The sequence below is a fragment of the Nicotiana tomentosiformis genome, chromosome 8 (assembly GCF_000390325.3).
Source record: "Nicotiana tomentosiformis chromosome 8, ASM39032v3, whole genome shotgun sequence".
NCBI classification, from domain to species: domain Eukaryota; kingdom Viridiplantae; phylum Streptophyta; class Magnoliopsida; order Solanales; family Solanaceae; genus Nicotiana; species Nicotiana tomentosiformis.
This window is the reverse complement of record NC_090819.1, coordinates 88,602,990-88,620,363: the sequence shown is the minus strand read 5'-3', so window position 1 is coordinate 88,620,363 and position 17,374 is coordinate 88,602,990. Positions and strand designations below refer to the sequence as shown.

The window sequence follows — 17,374 nt, the reverse complement described above, 5'->3', positions numbered from 1 at the left end:
GTATCAGTGAGCTAGCCGTACGTGAAGACTTCAAGGTACATTTGCCAGCGTCTGCAGACCTAGGAGTCTCCCTCTATCCTTACTATGTTATTTTCTTCTTTATTTTCCTTATACTCTAATGTATAGAGACACTTAATATTTCTCTTAGAACTTGTGACTTATTTCTACCGGATTTTGGGAGTTGTAATTATTTGAATCGTAATTTATATTTATATTTCATGTGTTGAGGTTTAAGTTCAGTTTATATTCTGTTATTCCATACAAACGTTAAGCTTACCTAGTCATAGAGACTAGGTGTCGTCACGACATCTTACAGAGGGAAATTTGGGTCGTGACAAGTTGGTATTAGAGCACTAGGTTCATAAGTGTTATGTGTCACAAGAAGGTTTAGTAGAGTCTTCGAGAGGCTATGGAACTGTTAGGAAAAGCTTCACTTATTTGATTCCTTATCGTGTGATATTTTGACTTCAGATTCTAAAGTTTTGTCTTTTTATTCTCTCACAGATTATGAGGACACGTATAGCGGGATCAGATGACTAGACACCCGCACTCCCTGCTAGAGCAGCGAGAGATCGGGGCTGGGGTAGAGGCCGAGGACGTCCTCGTGGTGCAGCCAGAGCACCCGCACGAGCTGAGATGCATGTTACTGCACCAGCCCTCTAGGAGACTCTCGCCCAGTTTCGGAGCATGTTCAGCACCTTGACTCAGGCAGGATTGATACCACTTGCTCCTGCCACATCTCAGGTCGGGGGAGGAGCACAGACTCCCACCGCCCGTACCCCAGAGCAGCGGGTCCAGGTCGAGCAGGTTCCTAAGGTCATACCGATGCAGCCGGTAGCTCTAGTTCAGCCCGAGGTTAGGGTAGCCGTTTCTGAGGGGGAGTGGCTTAGGCTCGAAAGGTACAAGAAGTACTACCCTCCTACTTTTAGGGGCTTGGCGTCAGAGGATGCCCAGGGTATTCATGAGAAGTGCCACCGTATCGTCCGTACTATGTGTGTTGCGGATTCTAGTGGGGTTTCTTTCACTACGTTCCAGCTTAGAGAAGTGGCCTATCAGTGGTGGCGAGCATATGATTTGGGTAGTCTGACCGAGGCAGCTTCACTCACTTGGGCTTAGTTCTCAGATATGTTATTGAGGGAGTATGTTCCCTAGAGTCTCAGAAATGCATGGCGCACAGAGTTTGACTAGTTGCGCCAGGGTTCTATGACCATGTCAGAGTATGCGGTCTGGTTCAGTGATTTGTCCAGGCATGCACCATCCTTGGTTGCTACTGTTCGGGAGCGGGTTCATCAATTTATTGAGAGGATCAACCCGAGTATCAGAATTAGCATAGCCCGAGAGTTAGATATGGACATCTCATACCAACAGGTGGTGGGGATCGCCAGGAGATTAGAGGGTATGTTGACTCGGAGAGAGAGGAGAGGGAGGCCAAGAGGTCTCGAGAGTCTGGCACTTATAGTGGTACTCGTTCCCCAGCTGCAACTCGTCAGAGTAGGGGCTATGTGGGTCGCCCTATTCATTCAACACTTCCAGTCGCCAGCGGTGCTCCGGCCACTCCTAGCCCCCAGGCTCCTTATTAAGAACCGCCATTATTTAGTGAACCTCTTGCATGGGGTGCTTTCAGCTGCTAGTCTAGCCGATCAGGCCTGAGCCAGTCGCAGTAGCCACGTCCTCCGAGAGCTTGTTTTGAGTGTGGTGACACTCGTCATGTGGTGAGGTATTGACCCAGATTCAGGAGGGGTGCACCTCCACATACCACTCAAGCACCGCGTACCCCACCGGGTCCGCAAGCTATGGTTACAACACCAGTTACCACTCCACCTACATAGCCAGCTCGAGGTGGAGGTCGCTCTAGAGGGGGAGGCCAGGCTGGATATTATGCCCTTCTTGCTAGGAAGGAGGCAGTTGCATCCGATTCTATCATCACATGTATTGTTCCAGTCTATCATAGAGATACATCAGTTTTATTTAATCCAGGATCCACTTATTCCGATGTGTCATCTTATTTTACCCCGTATTTAGGTGTATCTCGTGATTCTCTGAGTTCTCCTGTCTATGTGTCTACACCCTGGGTAATTCTATTGTTGTTGACCATGTATATCGTTCATGTTTGATTGATCTTAGTGGTTTTGAGACCAGAGCCGATTTATTATTACTCAGTATGGTGGATTTCAATGTTATTTTGGGCATGGACTAGTTATCGCCCTATCACACTATCCTTGATTGTCACTCCAAGATGGTGACGTTGGCTATGTCAGGTCTACCGTGGCTAGAGTGGAGAGGTACCTTAGATTATGGTCCTAGCAGATTTGTCTCATTTCTAAAGGCTCAGAGAATGGTTGAGAAGGTGTGTGATGCGTATATGGCATTTATGAGGGATGTTAGTGTTGATACTCCTACCGTCGAGTCAGTTCCGATAGTGAGGGACTATTCAGATGTATTTTCGACGGATCTTCCGGGCATACCGCCCGATAGGGATATTGATTTTGGCATTGATTTGTTATCGGGCACTCAGCCCATTTCTATTCCACCTTATCGTATGGCCCCAGTATAGTTGAAAGAATTATAGGAACAATTGCAAGAGTTCCTCGATAAGGGCTTCATTCGGCCCAGTGTCGCCTTGGGGTGCTCCTGTCTTATTTGTAAAGAAGAGTGATAGTTCTATGCGAATGTGTATTGATTATCGCCAGTTAAACAAGGTTATAGTGAACAAGTACCCATTGCCACGTATTGATGGCCTATTTGATCAACTTCAGGGTGCCAGAGTGTTCTCTAAGATCGACTTGCATTCAGGCTATCATCAGTTGAAGATTCAGGATCCAGATATCCTGAAGACTGCTTTCAGGACTCAGTATGGTCATTACGAGTTCCTTGTGATGCCTTTTGGGCTGACCAACGCCCCAACAACATTCATGCACTTGATGAACAGTGTATTTCAGCCCTATCTTGACTCTTTCGTCATTGTGTTTATTGACGACATTCTGGTGTACGCCTGGAGTCGGGAGAATCATGAGCAACACCTGAGGACTGTGCTTCAGACTTTGAGGGAAAAGAAGTTATATGTAAAATTTTCGAAGTGTGAATTCTAGCTAGAGTTAGTGGCATTTTTGGGTCATGTAGTATCGAGTGAGGGGATCAAGGTAGATCCGAAGAATATTAAAGCATTGCAGAGTTGGCCCAAACCGTCCGCAACTACAGAGATCTAGAGTTTTCTTGGCCTACCGTCGATTTATAGAGGGTTGCTCGTCTATTGATGCACCTATGACCAGATTGACCCAGAAGGGTGCTCCGTTTAGGTGGACCGAGGAGTGTGAGGGGAGCTTTCAAAAGCTCAAGACTGTTTTGACTACAGCCTAGTGTTAGTGTTGCCTACTGGATCGGGGTCCTATACGGTGTATTATGATGTGTCGCACTTTGGTCTCGGCGTGGTGTTAATGCATGACGGTAGGGTGATTACCTACGTGTCTAGACACCTGAAGGTGCATGAGAATAACTATCATGTCCACGACCTCGAGTTAGCAGCTATTGTTCATGACTTGAAGATCTGGCGGCACTATTTGTATGGTGTCCCTTGTAAGGTCTACACCGATCACCGGAGTCTACAACATCTGTTTAAACAGAAGGATCTTTACTTGCGGCAGCGGAGGTGGTTGGAATTGCTTAAGGATTATGATATCACCATCCTCTATCATCCCGGGAAACCCAATGTGGTGGCTGATGCCTTGAGTCGCAAGGCGGAGAGTTTGGGCAGTTTAGCATATCTACCAGTAGCGGAGAGGCCTTTAGCCTTAGATGTTCAGGCCTTGGCCAACCAGTTTGTCAGATTAGATATTTCCGAGCCGAGCATAGTTTTGGCTTGTGTGGTTTCTCAGTCCTCTCTTTATTATCATATCAGAGGGCGTTAATATGATGACCCCCATCTGCTTGTCCTTAAGGACATGGTTCAACACAGTGATGCGAAGGAGGTCACTATTGGAGATGACGGTGTATTACGGATGCATAGTAGGCTATGTGTGCCTAATGTAGATGGCTTGCATGAGTTGATTCTCCAGGAGGCTCACATTTTATGGTACTCTATTCATCCAAGTGCCGCGAAATGTATCAGGACCTGAGGCAACACTATTGGTGGAGGCAGATGAAGAAGGATATAGTGGAATATGTAGCTCGGTGCCTAAATTGTCAGCAGGTGAAGTATGAACATTAGCGACCAGGTGGATTGCTTCAGAAGCTAGAGATTCCGGAGTGGAAATGGTAGCGGTTCACTATGGATTTCGTTGTTGGGATCCCATAGACTCAGTGGAAGTTCGATGGAGTTTGGGTGATTGTGGATAGATTGACCAAGTCAACTCATTTCATTCTTGTGGTTACTACTTACTCTTAGGAGCAACTGGCTCAGGTTTACATTCGCGAGATTGTAAATCTGCATGGCGTACCGGTATCTATCATCTCTGATCAGGGTACGCAGTTTACATCGCGGTTCTGGAGAGCCGGTACATCATAAGTTGGGTACTCGGTTGGAGTTGAGCACAACATTTCACCCTCAGACGGACGAACAGTCTGAGCGCACTATTCAGATATTTGAGGATATACTTCGTGCGTGTGTGATGGATTTTGGGAGTGCTTGGGATTAGTTCTTGCCACTTACGGAGTTTGCCTATAACAACAGTAATCAGTCGAGCATTCAGATAGCACCGTATGAGGATTTTTATGGTAGGCGGTGTCGGTCTCCAGTGGGTTGGTTTGAGCCAGGTAAGGCTAGACTATTGGGTACAGATATGGTTCAAGATGCTTTAGAAAAGGTTAAATTGATTCAGGATCAACTTCGTACAGCTCAATCCAGGTAGAAGAGTTATACGAATCGGAAGGTTTGCAACGTTGCATTCATGGTTGAGGAGCGGGTCTTGCTCCGGGTTTCACCCATGAAGGGTGTTATGAGGTTCGGAAGGAAGGGCAAATTGAGCCCTAGGTATATCGGTCCTTTTGAGATTCTCAAGAGGGTTGGAGAGGTGGCTTACAGACTTGCAGTACCACCTAGCCTCTCTGTAGTTCATCCAATATTCCATGTTTCCATGCTCCGGAAGTATCACGAAGATCCGTCTCATGTGTTAGACTTCAGCTCAGTCTAGTTGGACAATGATCTATCTTATATTGAGGAGTCGGTGGCCATTTTGGACAGGCATGTCCGAAAGTTAAGGTTAAAGAACACCGCGTCAGTGAAGGTGCAGTGGAGGGGTGATCCTGTCGAGGAGGCGACTTGGGAGACCGATCATGATATGCGCATCCATTATCCTCATCTTTTAACCACTTAAGGTATGTCTCTATACCCGTTTGAGGATGAACATTTGTTTTAAGAGGGGGAGAATGTAACGACCCGACCAGTCTTTTTGAGAGTATAAGCCTTGAACCCCTATTTATTGCTCCCTCTATTGAATTATGTGGTTACATGACTCGCCAGGAGGTTTGATTTTTGGTTTCAGAGTGAAATGGGACATATAGTTCCTAAAATGGAACTTTAAGTTGTAGGAATTGACTGTAGATTGATTTGTATGAAGACGACTCCAGAATAGAGTTTTGATGGCTCCAATAGCTCCGTAGGATAATTTTGGTCTTAGGAGCCTATCTGGATGTTTATTTGGAGGTCCGTAGGTCATTTCGGCGTTAATTGGCGAAAGTTGAAAAATTGGATAATTTTTGGAAAGTTTGATCGGGAGTGAACCTTTTGATATCGGGGTTGGATTTTGATTCCGAAAGTTGGAGTGGGTCCGTAATATCACTTATGTCTTGTGTGAAAATTTGAGGTCAATCGGATTTGATTTGATAGATTTCGGCATCAGATGTTGAAGTTTGAAGTTTTAAAGTTCATTAGGCTTGAATTGATGTGCAAATTCGTGTTGGTAGCGTTGTTTGATGTGATTTAATGACTCAACTAAGTCCGTATAATATTTTAGGACTTGTTGGTATATTCGGACGCGGTTCCGGGAGCCTCGGGGTGGTTTCGGATAGTTAAAGGATCGAGTTGAGGCTTAGAGAATGGCTGAGGTGCACCAGTTCTGGTGCAATCGCACCTGCGGAAGTTTGACCGCAGGTGCGAGCTCGTAGAAGCGAGAGGGTGAACGCAGATGTGGGGATGGAGAAGGTGGCCAGTGAACGCAGTTGCGACAAGGAGGTCGCAGAAGCGGTGTCGCTTCTGCGGAAGGATGAGCACAGAAGCGGAAAGGCCAGGAAGGCCTGGTGATCGTAGAAGCCGACTTGGTCCGTAGGAGAATGTGCGCAGAAGCGCTCCTTGTCCGTAAGAGCGGAAGCGAAGATGCGCATTTGGGTCCGTAGAAGCGTACGTGTCTGGACTAAGTGAGAATCTCACATGCGATGGAAATTTAGGTGCGGAACTGCAGAAGTGGTTGTGGGTTCGCAGGTGCGAATTCACTGGGAAGAAAAGGACTAAGTTCGAGTGTTTGATTTCATTCTCCGCTTTTGGACCTACAGAGCTCGGATTGAGACAAAATTTTGAGGGTTTTTCAGCGGAAACATTTGGGTAAGGATTTCTCACTTGTTTTTGATTAATTTCTACTAAGATATCATTTATTCTTCCTTTAATTAAGAATTTGGGTTGAGAAATTTGTGAAAAGGGTGGAAAATTCCTTAGGCCGAATTTTGAGGTTTTGACTGAGAATTTTGTATCGGATTTGAGTAATTTTAGTATGGGTGAACTCGATATCGAATGTGTGTTCGTATTTTGTGATTTTTACCCGATTCTGAGATGTGGGCCTAGGTCAACGTTTTGGGGAGATTTTTCGATTCTTTGCTAAAGTCGTAGATTTATTATTTAAATTAGTTTCTTGTAGTTGTATTTATAGTATGTAATTATTTTTGGCTATATTTGGGCCGCTCGGAGTCGGAAAGTCGAGGGAAAGGCATTCTTATCGATGATTGAGCGAGATTTGAGGTACTTGACTTGTCTAACCTTGTGTGGGAAAAACTCCCCTTATAGGTTTTGGTACTGCTATGATACTTGAAATACGTGAAGGTCGCGTGCGCGAGGTGACGAGTGCGTACTCGGGTTAAATGTTGAAAAATCCGGTTCTTGCTGAATAGTTTTCTTTTAATTCCTTAACTGAGTTGCTCTAGCCTGTGTAGTCATCATGTTTAGCCTAATGTCGCATGCCTACGTGTCTTAACTCTTACTTGCAACTTGTGCAATATGCTTAGTTGAATTATTTGCTTCTTTGATCATGTATTCAGTCCTTAACTGTAGGATTCCTTGCTCTAAACTCGTTGTTCCATAGGTTATGAGTTGTGTATTTACTTTTGGGACTACGAGGCGGTACCTCGGGAGCGTTCCTATTGCATATTTACTTTTGGGACTACGAGGTGGTACCTCGGGAGAGTCCCCTGTTGTATATTTACTTTTGGGACTACAAGGCGGTAACTCGGGAGCTTCTCTTGTTGCATATTTACTTTTGGGACTACGTTGCGGTACCTCGAGAGCTTCCCCCGTTGTGTATTTACATTTGGAACTACAAAGCGGTACCTCGGGAGTGCCCCTGTTGTTTACATCTATTTGTTGTGTTGTACCTTTTCCGTAATTTCTCATTGTTCAATTCTCACTCATTTGATTATATTATTATATCTTTTACCTTGTTTCCTTTTTATTCCTGTAGGGCCCTAACCTTACCTCGTCACTACTCTACCATGGTTCGGCTTGGCACCTACTGGGTACCGTTGTGGTGTACTTATGTTATACTTTTGCACATCTTTTTATGCAGATCCAGGTACTGCTTACTAGACCGGGTACCAGTGAGCTAGCCGTACGTGGAGACTTCAAGGTACATCTACCAGTGTCCGCAGACCTCGGAGTCCCCCTCTATCGTTACTATGTTGTTTTCTTCCTTATTTTCCTTAGACTCTAATGTATAGAGACACTTAGTATTTCTTTTAGAGCTTGTGACTTATTTCTACCGGGTTTTGGGAGTTGTAATTATTTGAATCCACTACAACATTATGCATTTATAGCTACAGATTCTTAGCTACGAATTTAAAAAAAAGTGGCAAATTATCGAATATTAGCCACAAAAATTATAATTTGGTAGCTATTCACAATTTCATAAAATTTCTTAGCTACAAAAGTTAAACTGACAAAGCTAATTTTTTATTTTTGCTATAGTGTCTAACTTTCGTGGCAATAGCTGTCAAAATAGCTACAATAGCTATAAATTTATTGCTACACTAAAGATTTGTAGCTAATTGTTAGTTTTTGCCATGTGTTTGAAGTTGTTATAGCAACAAAGTATCTTTTGCCACAATAATTTATGTCAATCAAAATCTTGTAGCTAAATGAACATTTTTGCTTCAATTTATAAAATCTGTGGCAGCAGTTAGCTCAATAGCTACAACTAACTATAGTGACAAAATGATAAAGCCACGAATTTAAATAGCTAAAATAAGTGGTGTAGCTAATTCTAAGCTTTAACTATGAATTTAAAATCACTGTAGCAATTGTAACTTTTTAGCCATGATACATGTGTTTGAACATAATTTTATAGCTAAAAGAATGATGTTGCTTTAAAATGATATAACTACCAACTTTGAGACAAAAAAACTTTAGTAGAAAAGTATAAATTTTATCATGCACTTGCAGTAACTATAAAAATAGTACTAACATAACTAAAGTTTCATAGTTGGATGAATAATTGTGGCAATATTCATGTATATATGCTTCCCAAAAGATTTCTACTTTCATCAAATCAATACGGAACTTGTTTCGATAGTCTATTGATCTAACAAAAAAGAAATATAAGTTTCTCATAGATTTGGTTGAAACTTGAAAAATGAGTTTTTGAAATTCTATTGAAAAATAATTTGTGAAAGTTGAAATTGTATCTAGACATGCATTTTACTTAAAAATAATATTAAAGTTTTGTAAGTGGAGAAAAGTTCCACACAAAAATTGGTCAAAACTAGTTTTTGGAACTTTTCCTTCAATTCTTTTTTTCAAAAATTAATTAAATTTCATGAACAAATAATATTTTTAATTTTTTTTTGAAAAAGATTAATTATAATCTATGAAAACGAGAGTCTAATATTTAGAATGAAAATAAAATTTTCTGGTGATGCAGAAGTAGAAAAAGAAAGGAAATCACAATAACCAATTGTGTTGACTATGAAGAAGAAAGAAGTGTAAGGACAAGAGAGTGCACTCCTTCCCATTTCTCACGCGAAAAGTGTGCAGTTGTCGAATTATTTAGAGTATAAAATAATGGCCGTATACGGCCGAATTAACTGAGCGACAGTTTGGTTGCAAGGGAACACTCTAGGTCAAGTTTTCTCTCTTTTTTATCTCTATTCACCTCCCCAATCCTATTAAAAGATTTTCTAATAAGAAGCTATATAATGTAGAAAATACTGTTGAATGATGTTATCTCTCCGCTTATTAAGAGCACTCTTCCTAATAATACTTCATAAATAGTAGCGTATCACCATAATTTCATCAACCTTGTAAGTTGTAACTAGATAATCCATCAACATACACCCTATAGAAGAGAACATTTGAACTCATTCAAACTATAATTATCAACATAACACTATTAAATACTAATTCATATTCAATCAAAATAATTCAGTATATTGACGTAATTCATAAATTTAGTAAAATAATAAAGAATTAAACATCATCTCTTAAGTAAATAAGTAAGAGTTTTAACATTAACTGAGTATAAACAAATATGCATATAAGACTTCTAAATATTTAGAGTAACAAATCTTCATCATCAGTTTCAGGTTCTGATTCGATGTCTTCAATAATATCATCAGCTAAGGTAACATCAGTGCCGATAACACCAAGATCATTTCTTCTCCAATACATAAAGTCTTCATCTTCCTCAAATGTACAGGAGAAATCTTGAGCATCTTGTTGAAACATTTCTTCATTGACAGTACCATCAGTAAAATAAGCCGAATGACCATTCAAGACAACTGACCAATTGGAATGAAGATTATCCTTGACATAAAAAACTTGTTCTGCTTGAGATGCAAGCACAAATGGCTCATTTGTTGCTAACTTTCGGTTAGTATTGACACTAACAAAGTCATGCTTGTCTATTTTTACTCCTTTTCCAATGTGATCAACATCCCACCAATCACATTTAAATAATACAATTTGTTTACCTTCGAAGTATTGAAGTTCTACTATTTCGGTTAGAACACCATAGTAATTTGTATTTTGACCATTCGTTACTCCTCTTACTAAAGCACCACTATTTTGCCTCACCCTATTACCTTCGAGTTGTTTAGTATGAAATCGAAAACCATTTATTTCATACCCCTTGAATCTTTGAATTCCATCAAAAGGACCTCTAGCCAAAGAATACAACCCGCAACTTGCATGTAAATTTCCTTCCTTGTGCATTTGCATGATCTATACAAAAATAAATAATTAAATAATCTAATGATGCTAAAGTGGGATAGAGAAGATAACAAGAGGGATAATTTTGGCAAAGAACTTCCTAAAACTGACGGATTCAGTAACAAACACAACACTTAATATTAATAGGATAGTTTGGACTATGTAATGCAATGCCCATACAACTAAAGAAATGAGACTAGAGACAATCCAACATTAACGAAAAATTACCAATTTGATTCAGGTTATCACATAAAACAGTTAGGACTACAAAGATGGGAAGAACAATAAAATTCTTGCAGCAGCACCCACCATACAACCATAAACACTCAAAAGATAAACTAAATTAAATTATAAGTATGACAAATTGAATAAAGAATACAATAAAAACTTACTCGATGAAAAAACCAATCATCAAAGTTCATGTCACTATTACTCTGCTCGTACTCCCTGTTTAAAAATTAAAATAATAATTGAGAAAAAGCTAACAAAATCAAATTGCTATATACAATACCATAAGAAAGTATACCATAAAAATGGTTGAACTTCTTCACAATTTCTCAAAACATAAAGATGAGACTGTTTTTGCTCAAGCTCTTCAAGATTTCTAGATGTATCTCTTAACAAAGGGCCACCTTTTTGTTCAAATATTGACAATCCACAGTATGACTCAACATGATCATCTTCATCATTCTTTTCCACTCGATTATACCATTTTCCACTTTCATGTAAATATCTTGAACAAAATATTAGACTTTCTTCAATAATATACCCTTCTGCAATAGATCCTTCAGGTCGACTTCTATTGCGAACATAACATTTCAGTTTCCGCAAGAATCTACATAATATAACATTCAGTTAAATGCTTAGCATGAAAAATTAACAAGCCACATAAAATTAAATTGAAATTATAAAATACAAAAACATACCGCTTTATTAGGTACATCTATCTGTATTGTACAGGTCCAGCAAGCTTAGCCTCTCTTGAAAGATGAATGACCAAGTGCACCACAATATCAAAAAATGTTGGCAAAAATATTTTTTCTATTTTGCTCAACGTAATTGGAATTTGAGTTGCAAGTTGATCTAACACATCAACTCTTACAGATTTTGAACATAACTCTCTGAAGAAAATACTTAACTCGGTAATAGCATCATAGTCATGGTTCGGCAGGACTCCGCGGATTGCAAAAGGGAGCAGTTGTTCCAAAAGAACATGAGAGTCATGACTCTTTATTCCATAAATTTTACGATCCTCTAACTTTACACACCGTGATAAATTGGAAGAATATCTATCTGGAACCTTAATAGTTTTCAAGAACTTGCATACTTTAGACTTCTCATCTGGTGATAAAGTATAGCGTGCTGCTGGATAATACCACTTTCTATCTCTTTGAGTTGGATGCAAATCTTTTCTTATACCCATTTCCCTCAAATCACGACGAGCATTCAAATTATCTTTCATTTTTCCTTCCATATCTAATAACGTCCCAATAATATTGTCACACACATTTTTTTCAATATGCATGATGTCTAAATTGTGGCGTATTAGATTATTTTTCCAATAAGGAAGTTTGAAAAAGATGCTTTTCTTCCTCCAATTATGAATGTCTTTACTTTTTTTGTGTCTTTTTCTCTTTTGGGTCTTACCAAATTTATTATCTTCCAAGCTATCCAACTGGTTTAAAATATCATCTCCAGAGAGAATTTTTGGAGTAGGTCTTCTTTCTACTTCCCCATTAAAATTACGTTTATTTTCCCGCCACTTATGATTAGACGATAAAAACCTACGAGCACCCATGTAAGAGAACTTACGGCCATACTTTAATCGAGTAGACGGAGTCTCTTTGTTGCATGAAGGGCAAGCCAAAGCTCCATTTGTGCTCCATCCAGACAAGTAGGCATAGGCAGAAAAATCATTTAAAGTCCATAAGAGTGCTGCCCGCATACAGAAGTTCTCCTTTCTCGATGCATCATATGTATTGACTCCATTATACCACAATTCTTGCAACTCATCAACCAAAGGTTCTAAGTATACATCGATATCATTTCCAGGAGCTTTAGGACCAGGTATCAACAAAGACAAGAAGCAATATGGTTGTTTCATGCACATCCAAGGGGGTAGGTTATACACAGTAATAATTACTGGCCATGTGCTATAAGAAACACTTAAATTGCCGAAAGGATTTATCCCATCAGATTCTAATCCAAGTCTAACATTATGAGGATCTCTGGCAAAGCCCGGATTACATGTATCAAAATATTTCCATGCATCTGAGTCGGCTGGATGTCTAAGAACCCCATCTTTCAAACGTTGATCATGATGCCATGTCATGTCTGAAGCTATTCCAAATGACGTAAACAACCTTTGCAATCTTGGTTTCAAAGGAAAGTAACATAAAACTTTCCGAGGAATTTTGCTCCCACTCTTTTCTGTATTAGCCCCATTAGCTTTTTGACCTTCTCTTAATTTCCACCTAGACTCGCCACAAACCAAGCAAGATTCAGCTTTTGCATTATGTTTCCAAAATAGGCGGGCAACCCGGATCCACACTCATCCTCACAAATCAGGCAATCGGCCTCACTCAGCCATAAATATACTGCAAGCGAGCAGCCCCGATCCACACTCATCCTCACAAATAAGGCCCTCGGCTTCACTCAGTCATAAATCTCTCAAGCCACTCGGGCATTTCAGTAAAATAGGGCATTCAGTCCAAAATATTTATATGCATCAAAATAGAGTCATAAAACTGAGTTATGCGGTAAACAAGTATAAACATGACTGAGTATAGATTTTCAATCAAAAATAATGAGAGGATGGCAAGAAATAACCCCTAAGGGTCCAAACAGCATTGGTGCAAGGCCCAAACATGGCATTCAGCCCAATTTAAAGAAATTCTTTCTAAAATATATAAGTATCAAATGGTTTCAACAAAGTATGAAACTTTACAGTTGCTACGGGGCAGACCAAGTCATAATTTTCTAACAGTGCACTCCCACACGCCCGTCACCTAGCATGTGCGTCACTAAAAATAGTAGAATGATACAAAATCCGGGGTTTCATACCCTCAGGACCAGATTTACAATCGTTACTTACCTCAAAACGTGAAACTTTTTACTCTGCTATGCCTTTGCCTCGCAAATCAGCCTCTGAATGCCTCGAATCTAGTCACAAATAATTCGTTTCAGTCAATAAAATTTATTGAAAGTAATTCCATAAGAAAATATTAATTTTTCATAAAAATCCAAAATTTAGCTCAAAAATTGCCCGTGGGGCCCATATCTCGGAACCCGACGAAATTTATAAAATCCGAAAGCCCATTCAACCACGAGTCTAGCCATATCAATTTTACCAAAATCTGACCTCAACTCGACCCTCAAATCTACAAATCTTATTTCCAAATTTCTTAGTTCCAATCTCTGATTTACACCTCAAAATCATGTAATCTAGTCGGATTATTCGATGATAATTCAATATTATGGAGTATAAATGATCATAAGGGACTTACCTCAAGTTTTTCCTTGAAAATATATCAAAAATCGCCTCTCCTCAAGCTCCAATTTGTCAAAAATGGCAAATGGGACGAAGTCCCTGTTTTTATAATTCTGCCTAGACAACCTCGGTTCTACCTCGATCTTGGCCTTCGATCCTGGCCCTCGATCGAGGTCCTCGATCCTGGTCCTCGATCTTAGGCTTCGATCCTGGCCCTCGATCTTAGGCCTTCGATCCTGATTCTCGATCCTAGGCCTTCGATCCTGGCCCTCGATCCTGGTTCTCGATCCTAGGTCTTCGATCCTGGCCCTCGATCCTAGGCCTTCGATCATGTCTTTGACCCGGCCTTCGACCGTGACCCTCGACCCTGGGCTCGATCATGGCTTCGATCATGGTCCTCGACTCTGGCTCGATCATGGCTTCGATCGTGGCCCTCGACTCTGGGTTCGATTCTAAGAGATTTCTGGGCTCGAATCTGGCAGAAGAAATTTCCAACAGAAGGAAATTGCAGCAGCTGTTGTAGTTCAATTTTTGATCCGTTAACCATCCGAAACTCACCCGAGGCCCTCGGGACCTCAACCAAATATACCAACAAGTCCTAAAACATCATACGAACTTAGTCGAATCCTCAAATCATCTCAAACAATGCTAATACCATGAATTACGCCTCAATTCAAGCCTAATGAACTTTGAAATTTCTAATTTCTACAAACAACTCCGGAACCTATCAAATCACGTCCGATTGACCTCAAATTTTGTACACAAGTCCTAAATGACATAACAGAGGTATTTCAATTTTCAGAATAAGATTCTGACCCCGATATCAAAAAGTCAACCCCCCGGTCAAACTTCTCAAAAATAAAACTTTCGTCATTTCAAGCCTAATTCCTCTACGGACTTCCAAATAATATTCCGGACACGCATGTGCGTCACCTCAAAACCAATCATATAACACATAATTCAGGGTTTCATACCCTCAGGACCAAATTTAGAACTGTTACTTACCTCAACCCGTGTAATTCTTTATTCCGCTATGCCCTTGCCACGAGAATTGGTATCCGAAAGCCTCATGTCTAGCCACAATTAATTTGATTCAGTCATTACCAATTATTGTAATTAATTCCATAAGAAAATACAAATTATTTTCCAATAAAATCCAAAATTTAACTAAAAAATCGCATGTGGACCCCACATCTCGGAACCTGACAAAATTACAAAATATGAACTCCCATCCCACCACGAGTCCAATCATATAAATTTCACCAAAATTCGACATCAACTCGACCCTCAAATCTTCAATTAAAATCTTTGAAAATTTATACCATTTTCAACCAAATATTTACCCATTTGAACTCATAAATTTTTTCACAAACCTTATTGGTACAATAATATATAATTAATACTCTTACACCCAAGAATCATACTCATAATCAACCATCTTCTACCCAAATCCGAAATTGAAAAACTAGGGTATGAAACCTTACCTCTTAGATGAAGAACTTGAGAGATTTCTTGTTGGATTTCAAGGCTTGAGCAAGATTTGATGAACAAGACACTTGAGTTTCTTCCTCTCTCTAGAACACTCTCACTTCTCTCTAAAAATATTAGGTTTTAGCTCAAAAATAATTTAACCCCTCTCTCTACCCGGCCTTGGGGTATTAAATAAGCTCCTACGTGCGCGACCGCGCACCCGGGCAAGTGGCCGCACATCCGGCCACGCACACAAGGCAGAAACTCCCAAATATGCACGGCCGCACATCTGGGAGCGCATATGACATAGGTCCAGTAAAATGGCCATAACTTTCTGTATACATATCCAAATGACAAACGGCTTGATGCGTTGAAAACTAGACTCAAAGTTATTTAATTTGATAGGTTATACACCATATGATCATCTCTAGTTAATATTTATTAACTCCTATATCGAATTTAAATAAAACTTCTCTAAGTATCACTCAAGATTTATCCTGACAAATGCTCCGAGAATAGTTATTTTACTCGGACCTTTTATTTTATTTTATAAAAATAATACCTTTTAGCGTAATTAGAGGTGTTCATCATTCTATTCGGCTTAATTTCGCAGGAGCTTAATAACTTATTAGTAAATTTCACATATAACTAAAATAAATAGGGTGATCATTTCTAATTAATATTGATTAACTAATCTACCAAATTTTAATAAAACTTCACTAAGTATCTGTCACGACCCGAAATTCCCTCCTTCGGACCATGATGGCGCCTAACATTTCACTTGCTAGACAAGCCAACGTTAGAATAATATTAACCAATTTTTAAATAACTTTTAAATTATTAATAATCAAGGAAACAAAAGCGGAAGCAAAGTTTGAAATATAGTGAAATAATATATTAAAAAAAAACAGTGTCTAAATACAAATAGCATGTAACAATTAATGCAGAAATTCAATAATTAATATTTGACAAAGAATATGAGAGAAACAATTATTATAATAATTAATTTATGATTTAAAATAATTTATGATTTTTCAAGTAAGCATGCAAACAATTAATTTCACGACGTATAAACAATCGTCACCTCGCCTATACGTCGTTCACATGCTTTTTACATAACAAATAATTTAAGAGTTCTATTCCCTCAAGTCAAGGTTAACCACGACACTTACCTTGCTTTGCAAATTCCAATCAATTATTCAACTACAACTTTTTCTTTTAATTTTATCTCCGAAAGCTTCAAATCTATTCACAAACAATTTGATATATTTAATACTAATCATAGGAATTAATTTCATATGAATTTACAAATTTTCTGGATAAAAATCTGAAATTCATTAAAATATTTGACAGTGGAACCCACATCTCAAATCCTGAAAAAACTCGTGAAATCCGAATACCCGTTCCGATACGAGTTCAACCATACAAAAATTATCCAATTCCGATATCAAATGGACCTTCAAATCTTAATTTTTCGTTTTTGGAAGAATTTATAAAAATCTGATTTTTCTTTCATAAATTCACGGATTCATGATATAAATGAGTATGAAATCATGAAATATAATCAATATAGGATAAGGAACACTTATCCCAATATTTTTCCGTGAAAATTGCCCAAGAATCGCCTTACCCGAGCTCAAAAATGGAAAAGAGTTAAAAATGGGTCGAAACCCCATTTCCAGAACTTAAGTTCTGTTTCTGGGATTTTTACTCATCGCGATCGCGGAAATTCATTTGCGATCGCGTAGAACAACTTTTGCCCAGGTTCATTTTACTCTTCGTGATCGCGGGAATGGCTTCGCGATCGCGAAGCACATTTTGGCTGCCCAGACTTTTAACTTTACGCGATCGCGGAGTACATTTTTCCAGCCTTACGCGATCGCGTAAATGCTCATGCGATCGCGGGGCACAATTGACGTGCCTAGCTCTTGCCTTCCTTCCTTCCACGCGATCGCATCTGGTCCCTTGAGTTCGCAGTGCACTAGGAGTTTACCTTCCGCGATCGCGTGCCTATC

At 39.5% G+C, this 17,374-nt stretch overlaps 1 protein-coding gene across 1 annotated transcript; it reads right to left on the bottom strand.

Annotated features, from left to right (window-relative positions):
- Window positions 1-9,710: 9,710 nt before the first annotated feature.
- LOC104092284 (uncharacterized) lies at window positions 9,711-10,915 on the bottom strand. Its single transcript, XM_070181919.1, has 2 exons — window positions 10,792-10,915; window positions 9,711-10,411 (listed from the first exon to the last, which is right to left on the bottom strand). The coding sequence occupies exons 1-2, from the start codon at window positions 10,819-10,821 to the stop codon at window positions 9,743-9,745; spliced, it is 699 nt and encodes a 232-aa protein (XP_070038020.1). The 5' UTR covers window positions 10,822-10,915; the 3' UTR covers window positions 9,711-9,742.
- Between the last annotated feature and the right edge of the window lie 6,459 nt (window positions 10,916-17,374).

Coding starts and splice junctions, on each gene's coding strand:
- LOC104092284 (XM_070181919.1), bottom strand. CDS start 10,821: ATGAACTTTGATGATTGGTTTTTTCATCGA. Junction 10,412..10,791: donor ATGATTGGTTTTTTCATCGA/GTAAGTTTTTAT, acceptor ATTTTTGTATAG/ATCATGCAAATGCACAAGGA.